Source organism: Capsicum annuum, chromosome 10 (assembly GCF_002878395.1).
Source record: "Capsicum annuum cultivar UCD-10X-F1 chromosome 10, UCD10Xv1.1, whole genome shotgun sequence".
NCBI lineage: Eukaryota > Viridiplantae > Streptophyta > Magnoliopsida > Solanales > Solanaceae > Capsicum > Capsicum annuum.
Genome location: NC_061120.1, coordinates 178,473,464 through 178,485,102, shown reverse-complemented (window position 1 = coordinate 178,485,102; position 11,639 = coordinate 178,473,464). Strand labels below are relative to the sequence as shown.

Below are 11,639 nucleotides of genomic sequence, written 5' to 3'. Positions count from 1 at the left end.
TTCTCATGATTATTTTGCCTGTCAAATTAGAATACTGTTTTTATGCCAAGGCTCTAATAGTTACGTAGTAGTATTATAGCATGTCGTATTGTCTTCTATTACATGCTTTATTTCTTGATCTTTTTGGGACCTTTCTTTTCTCTTTCAAAATTGTGGAGTAACCAATCTCTTTGTGCTAACTGACTATGTTGTAAAGAACTACAACTACAATCACCCTCTACTATTAAATCAAATAGATCTACATTAGTTATTTTTTTGTTGGACGACATAGTTGACATTCATTTTCTAATTATTTTGTACCAAACACATGTAGTTCCTAGACAGGCTCGAAGCAAAAGCCCAAAATCCATCAAAGCTCTTGGGTTTTAACTCATTCAGCCCAAAAATATGCCTCGTTGAACTCTGATGATGCTTACTCAATTTTGCCAAGTCTTTGAAATTACCTCCATTATTATCATCAGGGTTTAAGACCACTCATATTTCACCATCACCATGACAACCTTAAACCCTGTTCCTCTTGTTGCAAAAACAAACAATTGTCATAACAAACTCATTCCTTTAGTATCAACTCAACAACCCCTCAATTCTTTTTCCTTCAAGACCCCATTACCATCATCCTTTAAACTCTCTTCCTCTAAAAGGAAAACGACAACCCGATGCACTAAAGCTTTCGCTATGTGCAGGATTCGAGAAAGGGTCAGACCACAAGGTTCAGTTGTATTCATTCCACGGCTTAAACCCGTGACCTCCTCCACTAAAATGCTTAATTCTAAACCCTTCAGATCTTTAATTTCTACCATTACTGCCACTGCCCTTTTCTTTACAGGGCTATATTTCAACCCCAAACTAGCTATTTGTGCTCCTGTTTCACCTACAGTGGACACGAATGTGAAGGAAGCAGTTTCAGAAGAGGGGGAAACTGAAAAGGCCCTCGACGAGGAGGTTGTTTCTAACCCCAACGATGTTGGAATCTTGAGAAAATTATTGGAGAATCACGTTAAGAATAGAGAATTAACGGATGCTCTTATTGTAATAAACAAGCTGATAGAGCTAGAGCCAAACGAGAGCGAATGGGGTTTCTTGAAATCTCATTTGTATGTTCATAATGGGGAGCTTGAATTAGCTAAATTGGGTTTTAAAGATGTTATATTAAAGGATCCTTATTATGTAGAGGCTTATCGCGGGCTAGTTGTGGCAGCATTGGAAGATGAGGAGCCCGCGAAGGAAATGAAGAGAATTGAGAAAATGGTTGAGGAGGGGATTAATATGTGTAAGGAGGAGGGTAAAGAGAGTCAGTTGAGGGATTTAAAGCTCTTGCTTGCACAAATGTGGGTTATTGAAGGTAAATATGATGAAGCATTGAAGGTTTATGGGGAGTTAGTGGATGAGGAGCCAGGGGATTTTAGGCCTTATTTGTGTCAAGGCATGATATATACAGCGTTGAAGAGGAAGGAGGAGGCTGAGAAGTATTTCAAGAAGTATCGTGAATTGGTGCCTCAAGGGGATCCTAATGCTAGGTTTGAGTTTATGATGTCGACTTGATTGAGGTATGGTGGAAATTGTGTGCATTGTCTGGTTCTAGATTGATTATATTATGCTTATTAGATGCTTAGAAAATTGAGTTTCATTTCTTATTGGAAGGGAGCCTTGGAGGAATGGTAAAGTTGTTTCCGTGTGGCCTATAGATCATGGGTTTGAGCCGTGGAAGAAGCCACTAATGCTTGCATTAGGGTAGGCCGTCTGCATCACACCCCTTAGGATGGCGCTTTCCTAGGCCTGCGTTAATATGGGATGCTTTTTGAACGGGGCTGCCCTTTTTAGATGCTTAGATATATACTTTTTCTCTCTTGTTTGAGATGGTAGAGGCTTTTACATGGAGTAGGTTCAAATTCAGACACCAAGATGAGTTTTTCTGTAATTTAGTGTAATGCAGGTTATATCTATTTAAATTTCAGATTAGATGGTATTTTGAATGATATGATGAGCTATATGGATCAAATTCAATCAAGAATGCAAAAAAGAATGATACTCTTTGCGATATTATCTTTTCTCTAATGCAATCATTCCTGCACAATATGCTGCAGTCTTATATGTTGCGAGCTGTGAAATCTGAAGCTAAAGACACAATGATTACATGGGAAAAGTTTTCTGCTACTGATATGTGGGAGTAGTTAGGGATACTTTGCTCATTTAAACAAGCCTAACCTTTGGTGCTCATTTGAGTTCTGTTATTCATACCATACTGCACTTGCAACCAACAACTAAGAGGGAAATTTGAGTACTTTAGAGATGAACGTGACACCAGTTTCTTAAAAATGTTGAACATCGTTCTTTCTGAACTTATCCTAAATACATTGTGATCGTTCAAACTAAATGGAGATTAAATTTGAATAGACCAATTAAATCTATGTTGTTTTGCAAAATGAATTCAAGAGTTTTGTCTTTGAAGAGAAAAAAAGCACGAGTGCTTGTTATGTAGTTGTTCTGTTTTCATTTTTAGTTTTGTTATTTTGAGGGTGCATTTGTGGGGAGGTAGGGGGATCTTGACCAGATCCTTCTGTAATTTATGATTATGTTGAAGATTTACAAGATTACAAGGTTAGGGAACATAATATGAGCATCAGGATTTCATCCATTTTCTCTTTGTGCATCAGGATAGAACATTTCATTTTCCATATAATTACTTGTCTGGTCTTTCGAACTATGTTTCTCGGATCCTCCAAAAATGCCTCTGCACATGTGTTGGATCCACCAAAAATGAACAGCTTTTGGAGGATCCGGCACAGAACGGACAATGTTTAAGGATCCGAAAAACATAGCTTTGGAATATATGTTAAAGTTCATTAGTAGATATTATGTTGATCATCCTCTACATGTAATTTTCTGTGAATAGCCCGCTAGACATTTATTGTTCTTTGGTTCTTGTGGTTTTGCTTTATGTCTTTAATTGGTAGTTGGTGATTGGTTATAACTCAACTATGAAATGAAATGTTTGTGCCGGCTACGATCTTGTTCGCATTGTGCTAGTCTTCTATTTGTCAGCTTGACTAAATAGTAAGACACTACTCTGTGTGGCATAGTGCTTGATAAATGTAGGCTGAGATTTATATTTTTTTGACAATGGTAATATAAGTGTAGGCTGAGATTTCGGCATCAAGAGAAAGTGTAGGCTGAGATCTTAAGGTTGTCTTGTATTTGTCCAAGTTGTAGTCTTGGTTTTAGGCCAGTAAATGTGACATCATGAACTTTATATAGATCAGGATCGAGTCCAATGATGCTCTTTTCTCTTCATGACATGAAGTTTTCTGGTTAATTAAACTGAATCTACTTAGGTAACCCTGATAAAGCTAGGTTGCTGCAGCTGCTTCTTCTTGCTTCAGTTTGATTAGGAAAATTCCTAATGTAAATTGTAGTGCATACAACAAAATCTCAGCACTCTCTCTAAAACTGATTCTCTTGATTCAAGTGTCACATAATACCCTTCACACAAAAATTGTATGGCAGGCGAGATATATGCATCCTTTCCATTGTAAAATTTTCAATATACAGACTATGGTTTTAAATCTTTCTACGTATTTCCAAGTAACACTACCACACTAACATTGCTTAGTCTTGACATTACTGACATACCTAAAAAGTGGATTTTTTGCCTGGTTATGAGATCCAAACTTACTTAGATCCAGTTGAGATGGAGTCCACATATGTTAAAGATCGATGCAGATACAAATACGGGCATCAATACGAACGGTAAAGCGTAAATGTGGCAGGACCTGTGGATTCATCAAACTTGAACCCACTGAGAATACTTTGAAGATTTGATTCAGTATGTATGGATTAGTTGAGACAGAGAGAGGGAGCTTCATCCCTCTTTTCCTTCTTGACAGCTGAAGATGCATTTTTCAGCCTTGTTTGCAGGAAGATAATTTTGGAACAATGACAAATTTACGATAAAAATTTATCCAGTGTTTGTTTCAGGGAAAATAAATGCAAGACTATTCACAATTCGTCTTGCATATAAACTTTGGTTATGTGATATATAATCACTTTAATTTGAGACATATGATTAAATTGCTAGTCTTGGGGTAGATATCGCATAAGGGTGAAAAACAGTCACCGAGTTTAGCTCGTGTCATGCATGACAGAAACCACAGTTAAGTGAGAAGGTCCGTGTCCAAGTAGATTTCATGCTAAAAGTTTTAGGGGAAAATAGTCGTTATTTTCCAAACACTAATACCAAAGATAGAAGGACTATCGGAAATAACCTCTATACCTCCACGTTGTAAGATTTGCATATATCCTACCTTCTTCGGACTCCACTTGTGGGATTACAATGGAATGTTGTTGTTGTTGTTGATGCCAAATGGAATAGGCAGAAAAACTTTTTCATGAAAACTGAAATTTCACAAGCACCAGAAAGTAAAATCCATCAGGAAGATGATAAAATAATCCCAGACTAAAATTCCATTTCTCTGAAGTCTAAACCACAAAAAATTAATTTACATTAGTTGAATTGTTGAACTTTGAGAAACATTTTCTATCTTCTCATGAGACGGTCCCAGCTGCTTGTCATTATTCTTCAACTCAGAATTACTCAAATCAACTTTGGCTGTAGGGACAGAAGATGCCAGTGTAGGTGTCCATAATTGTGCATTCTTCACCTTGGAAATGCTTGCAAGAACCCCTAATGGTGTCACATCCCCAGTTACTGTTACCTTCTTAGCAGCAAAATCTATGTTGAAAGATTTCACACCTGCTCATGCCAATCAAAAGTTTGCAAGTAACACACTGGGTTTAAGTATATATATGCGTCGACGGTACAAAAATAGGTTGAATATATCTATAGCTCCTTAAATTTGTTAGTAAAATTTATTTAGATACTCAAATTATGACATGGTTCAATATGAATACCTAAATACATGATATGAAGTGTTCATATACTCATCCAACTCAAATTTTGAAAAAGTTTCTACGTATGTTTCCAAGAGTTCATTAAGTAAATAATTAACCACATAAAATATGTCATCTTCTTTAATTATTACGAATTTGCTTCAATTGGGAAAGGTCACATATATGCAAGTAATTTGATATGATAAGCATCAATTGCTAACCCGATAAGAGATTTATACTAATTTTGCTGTAGTAAGTTAACCTACACTTATTTCTCATCAATTTTGGAGTGAATTTGACTTCAACATGGTCATATATAAACACTACAGGTTAACTAAGCCTCTGGCACACCATCAATGAAATTTAACATGTTATAGCGGATAATTATTATTTTTATCATAGAGTAAATATATAAATACCTCCTAATGTTGGTCGAGATTTTCAAAAAGATACTTAAACTTTGAATTCGACTTATTATCCCACGAATCTTATCTAACCCATTGTAAATACATCATTTTGACCAAAATTTTGACCCTGCGTGTAGACAAGCACCTGAAGCGCGTGAATGAAAGAAAAATATTGAACCAACCAATTAAAATGTGCCACGTATAATAAAAAGGACCCACTTTTTAAATTTTGTATTTTAGTATTTTTCTATCTTCATTTTCCATCTTCTTCCTTCATTTCATCTTCTTCATTTGCCATCTTTCATTTTCCATCTTCTTCTTCTTCTCCATTTATCTCTATTAATGATGTCACTCGATTTTCTTTCCTATTTCTTCTCCTTCCGAGTGTGTAGTGTCGATTTGAATTTGTGAAATATAATTAAGTGGGAAGAGAAAAAACAAAGACACCATTAATAAAGATTGATGGAGAAGAAGAAGAAGGAAGAAGAAATTACTCAGTACTAATGATTAATGAGATTTCAACATCATTATTTTTTTCAATTCCTCCATTAAAACTTCATTAATGGAGTTGTATGATTCAAGTAAATGGTGTTGAAGATGAAAAAAAAATTAATCACAAAAAGGAAACTTGATTTCACAACTTTTAAACAAATTAAGAAGCTATTAAAGTCAATACATGATTTTTTTATCCCACTAGTTTGATTCATTAAGGAGATTTTTTTAATTTATTTTTTTAATTTCCTAGCTTCAATGGAGAATTGGGGGTAAAAAAGAGAAAAAGAGAGTAACGGTTGTTAATGGAGAATTGGGGAAGAAAAAATGAAGATTGATTAATGGAGAATTAAGGAAAAAGAAATGAAAATTGATTAATGGAGAATTGGAGAAGAAGCAATTAAAAATTGATTAATTGATAAATAAAATTAAAAGGAAAATTTTACTAAAAACTATAAAAAAAAAAATGAAATTAAACGTATTTACACGTGGCAGCACCTGATTGGCGCACACATTTATTCTCTTTAGTGTGACTGAAATTCAACAAAAAAGGTGTATTTGCAAAAGATTAAAAAAGAATCATGGGATAATAGGTCGAATTCAAAATTTAAGTGTATCTTTGAAAATCTCGGCCAACATCAAGGGGTATTTATATATTTACTCTTTATCATATTAATATATGTTTACTATATATTTTTTAGCTATAACTACCTTTTAAGTGAGTTGATGACATGAAATATTTTAGTACACATTTTATGCATATAACTTGAAAAGGGTAGTTTGGTGCATGAAGCATTCACGTTTCATGCAAGGTACACAAAGGGCCACACTCCAAGGGATATAATGCAGCCAACCTACATAAGCATCAATGACTAATTTCATGGATCAGTCTCGTAGCCTATAGGACACACGAAAACAAGTTTACGATTGATACAAGAAAGCATTGACAAAATGTGAAAGGGGCATGTCAATGGTCCCCCAAGAAATTAAACTACAAAGGATAACCACACACACCTTGCATTCTGGAGATGTGTTTCCTCATCTTCTTTTCACATCCTCTGCAGTGAAGTGAAACTCTAAGAACAACCACCTGCAACAAATATTCATTACTCTGTCATATATTTGGCCCTATTATATGGACCACTTTCTACAACTAATTCTCCTACTTTATGATTCTAACAAACAAAAAGTTTCCTCACAACTATCATGTTTAAGCTGTAAAGTAGTCCCTTTTTTCACTATATTATTTGACCATTGAACAAGAAGAATGTTTTCTCTATCTTTCTGAAAAAAGAAATTAAAATACTACTTTATTAAAAATTAGAGTTGAAAGGTTTTTCAACTTCATAAATATCAGGACAAATCCTTGTCAATCACTCTCACTCGTCAACCCAAATATGACACTCTTTCGTTTTTAGTCTCGGACTCTTTAAAAATGCAATCAAGTGTATGTCATAATCCTTCAAAAATAGTGTATTTTGGAGGACTTGACACAAGAACGAAAACATTTTCGGAGAGTCTAGGCAACATCGGTTAGATCTAAAAAAAAAAATGAAATAATTTTATATTTTGGAAACTCTTTAACTATAAACTTCATATTTGCCTTAATGACTTCCTCTAATAGCCATATAAATCTCAAGTGGGCTATGTCCCAGTGGTTAACAAAGTGGCTCGAGAATTGGTCTTCGGTTCAAATCCCAGCAAAGACAAAAACAATAGGCGATTTCTTCTCATGTGTCCGAACTTTTCGAACAGATTACCCGATACATGTAACATGTACTCGAACTGGCCTGAATATCGTGGTTACTAAAAAAAATGACAGGAAGAGTTAACAAACCTGATTAGCAGAAGATGGAGGTGGCTTTGGTGGACAAGATTCATCTGGCTTAGTTTTCGCAGCTTCCACCGTAGAACTAGAATCAACCAACTTCATAACAGGATCAAAATCTGATAAAGCATCCAACAAATTCTTCTCACTCAAAAGGTACCTAGATGAACCAGGTGGAGTTATAAATTCACTAGGCTTTTTGCAACTCCAACTACTTGTCTTAAAATTATTATTCTCATTTGCTTCAGTAGCACTGCTCTTCCTTTTCTCATCATCCTTAACTATCAGTGGTTTTCTTGGGACGCCCTTTGATTTCTTGGAATCTTTTGAAGTTGATTTTCTACTCTTGCTCTGTGGTTTCGGAGATATTGGTGAGTGAGCAGAACAAGGTGCAGAGATGGATTTAGGACCTGTTCTTCGCGAATCTCTGATTATTGGATTATATCTGAAACAGAAAATATTCATGAGTGAATACTTAGGTTGTATTAGCTACTAAGCCAACTAATTGTAAGTTTACAAATACATCTCTGTTCATACACAGGGGTGGAGGTAGAAGCCCAAAAATTCTGCCAGTAGTTTTTGCTCAAGCAATATATTTGTGTTAAAAAACACTCATTCAATATATACGTGTATCCAGTTATCAGCACTTGAAAACTTTGTTTGAAATACAGAACTCATAAAGTTGAAATTTAGACCTATGTCTCTGGTCTTACTAATGGACGTAAGTACAATTTGATATGGTGAAACCAAAACTCATTAAATACAGAAATATACAAGTTATTAGCACTAGAAATCATCGTTTAAAAATTCAGAACTCATAAAGCTGAAACTCTGTCCTCGACTCTGTTCTTACTAATGCAGTAAGTACAATTAAAATTTGGTGAAAATGAAAATTGATTCACTAGTTTTAAGAAATGCATACTGCGTACCGATCAATTGCGCGGCTGGCGGAGATGCTGCCGCCACCAAGTTGGATAACAGAAGAGGAAGAAGAAGATGAAGAGCCCAATTCTTCCATGCTAAGACATATTGCTGTTGCAGCTTGGGATGCACAGAACATATCTTTCATTTTTATTTTTTATGAAGAGATAAGTGAAGAGTAGAAATGAAGGAAAATAATAGGACTTTGAAGTGGTAGTGGTTTAGAGAATCTGCATCAAAAACTTTTGTGTGGAAGTAGAGAGAGTGAATTTATGATTGGAAGTGTTTTTGAGAGAGGGGGCTAAGAAAGAGAGTTGAGTTGTTTACATGGGAGAGGGAATTGAAATTTCTCTCACTATCAATTTAAGTGTCTGTCTTCCTTCTATTTTGGTAAGTTTTTTAATTTTAATATTTTATGTATCAATTTTAAAATGACAAGATTTAAAGAATTATATATATATATATATATATATATATATATATATATATTCAACATTACAAGATTCAAAAGTCATTTTAAAATCACAAGATTTAAAGGACTATATATATATATATATATATATATATATATATATATATATATATATATATCTTTAGCTTAAAAACGCATAATTGAAAAATCTCGTTTTATTTCTTAAACTTCATATTTAGTTAATATTGGGTTCTATGCGTGTGTGTGAATGAAAAATGAAGGGAAAATAGTGGAGGGAAAGAGAGTCACCAAATTGGAAAGTGTACTCTTATATTGGAAAGTTCACTATTTCTACCACACTAGTGAGAGAAGGAAACTTTGGAGTGTTTAAAATAAGGAACACTTACTCCGCATGGATAGTGAGGCAAGAACAAGGTGGTGCCTCGTGCCGTCGTCGTCGCTCACGCGGCTTCTGCTCGATCAATGAGATCTATCTTTTTAGATGAATTTTGTTTGAAACTTGTGTTACAAGTGAAAAATTTAATCCAAAAATCTGATATAATTATTTTCTCCAAGTGCGGGCACATTTTGGACGCCATGCAAACGCATACGCAACGCATCTCGAAGGGATGCGACCCTTCGAGGCAAAAGACACATTGTTTCAACCTGCGGGCGCAGATGCAGCGCAGGTAGCCACTAGAATTGGATAGTGTCACAGAGTAGGCGCAGGTGACGTGACTGTACTGAATAGGTGTTTTTTTGCTGAACCAATGCATCCTTTCTGAAAGGACACTTAAAGGCTATAAATACCTGATGCATTCCTCAGGTATTGACATGATTTTTGACAGCATAAACACTCTTATATTCTACAAAAACTCTGTGTAATTATTAGCCGATTGAGTGAGTTCGAAGAATCCAATAATTTGAGGTACCGCTATTGTTGGATAGAAGGTCATTTTATCCCGGGAGAAAGATTCCATAACCTCGGGTATAGTGAGGAGAATTATTCCTTAAGGACACTCCGTGAAGTCGGAGGACTTGGCCTTAAAATTCCGCTTCATCTTATTTCTGAAATAACAACACACTTCTTGGATAGATTATTTATAATCTTGTGTTGAAGGTGTTGTGTAACTTCATAGGTGTTCTTATTTTAGACTTGAACTTGTGTTGAAGTTATTGTGTGCCTAAATACAGATTCTTGTACCCGAAAACATAGAAAATAACAATCTTAGAAAATAATTTTTCGAAATCTGTATTATTGCTTCATTTCTGGAGATTAAAGCATTATGCTTTCTACTCTGTTTGAACTTAGCTAGTGATTTGAAGACATAAAATCTTCATCACACGTTAAAGATCACTCGGTTTACGATTGAAAGTCATACAAACTTCATCGTTAAACTAGAAACAAGAGGTGTTTAAAGTTGCTGCAACTTTATCAGTAGTATTTTGACATACTAAAGGTTCTGTCTTGTTGTGGCAAGAAAATGACTAACGATAGTCAAGTGCAACATGATGCTGGAACGACTATGGCGGCAACTAGTATTGCCACGATGAGTCGTATGAATGCTCCACCGACAATGGCGCCTGCGAAGAAACTCGAAAAGTTCGCAGATATTGACTTCAAGAGATGGCAGCAAAAAATATTTTTTTACCTCGCAACTCTTTGTCTTCAAAGGTTCATATTTAAGGAAGCTCCGGAGGTACCCGAGGGAACCTCTGATCAAGAGCGATTTGTGATTATGGAAGCTTGGAAACACTCAAATTTCCTTTGTAGGAACTACATTTTGAGTGGTCTCCAAGGTAAACTTTACAATGTGTATAGTGGAACAAAGACAGCAAAAGAGTTATGGGGAGTGCTAGAACAGAAGTACAAGACAGAGGATGCAGGAACTAAAAAGTTCTCTATTGCAAGATTCCTGGAATATAAAATGATAGACAACAAGTCAGCTGTCTCCCAAGTGCAGGAACTGCAAGTGATCATCCACGATCTCCTAGCGGAAGGTATGATTTTGACAAATACCTTTGCTGAATATTTTGAAAGTGTTATTAATATTCACATAACATTTATTGTAGGTTTGATCATGAATGAAGCGTTTCAAGTAGCAACAATAATAGAGAAGCTACCACTTATGTGGAAAGACTTTAAAAATTATTTGAAACACAAACGTAACGAGATGTCTGTTGAAGATCTAATCGTCAAATTGCGCATTAAAGAAGACAATAAGGCTGCGGAAAGAAGGTCAAGAAAAAATTCTACAACGAATGGAGTAAATATTGTAGAAGATGTCCACAACTCCAAAAATCGCAAGAAAACAGGACATGAAGGCAATCAATCCAAGAAAAAATTCAAGGAAAAGTGCTTTAACTGTGGCAAGATTGACCACAAGTCCACGGATTATTGTGCCCCAAAGAAAGAAAAGAAGAAGGACCAAGAAAATATTGTTGAGTCCAAGAAAGACGTCGACGACCTGTGTGCTATGCTATTCGAATGCAACATGGTAGGAAATCCTCGCAAATGATGGATGGATTTCGGTGCCACCCGCCATGTTTATGCTAATAAGGAGTTATTTGTTGTTTTTGCTCCGACTCAAGGGGAAGAAAAGATTTACATGGTAAACTCCGCTACTGCAAAAGTAGAAGGAACAGGAAAAGTGTGCTTAAAAATAACTTCAGGTAAAGTGTTGACACTCAA

The 11,639-nt window shown here is 35.3% G+C and overlaps 2 protein-coding genes across 2 annotated transcripts; one reads left to right on the top strand and one right to left on the bottom strand.

Moving 5' to 3' along the window:
- The first annotated feature begins 283 nt into the window (after positions 1-283).
- Positions 284-2,104, top strand: LOC107843376 (protein SLOW GREEN 1, chloroplastic). Its single transcript, XM_016687641.2, has 2 exons — positions 284-1,547; positions 2,085-2,104. Exon 1 carries the CDS (start codon positions 493-495, stop codon positions 1,540-1,542), a length of 1,050 nt encoding a protein of 349 aa, XP_016543127.1. The 5' UTR covers positions 284-492; the 3' UTR covers positions 1,543-1,547; positions 2,085-2,104.
- A 1,826-nt stretch (positions 2,105-3,930) lies between these two features.
- On the bottom strand, positions 3,931-8,978 carry LOC107843375 (protein SODIUM POTASSIUM ROOT DEFECTIVE 2). The gene is made up of 5 exons (XM_016687640.2): positions 8,544-8,978; positions 7,624-8,059; positions 6,801-6,876; positions 4,501-4,750; positions 3,931-4,392 (listed from the first exon to the last, which is right to left on the bottom strand). Exons 1-5 carry the CDS (start codon positions 8,681-8,683, stop codon positions 4,326-4,328), a joined length of 969 nt encoding a protein of 322 aa, XP_016543126.1. The 5' UTR covers positions 8,684-8,978; the 3' UTR covers positions 3,931-4,325.
- Between the last annotated feature and the right edge of the window lie 2,661 nt (positions 8,979-11,639).

Excerpts from the sequence above, each read along its gene's own strand:
- LOC107843376 (XM_016687641.2), top strand. The coding sequence starts at position 493 with ATGACAACCTTAAACCCTGTTCCTCTTGTTGCAAAAACAAACAATTGT.
- LOC107843375 (XM_016687640.2), bottom strand. The coding sequence starts at position 8,683 with ATGAAAGATATGTTCTGTGCATCCCAAGCTGCAACAGCAATATGTCTT. Across the intron at positions 8,060-8,543 it reads GCCAGCCGCGCAATTGATCG|ATATAATCCAATAATCAGAG; the intron begins GTACGCAGTATG and ends TTTCTGTTTCAG. Across the intron at positions 4,751-6,800 it reads ACACATCTCCAGAATGCAAG|GTGTGAAATCTTTCAACATA; the intron begins GTGTGTGTGGTT and ends TGGCATGAGCAG.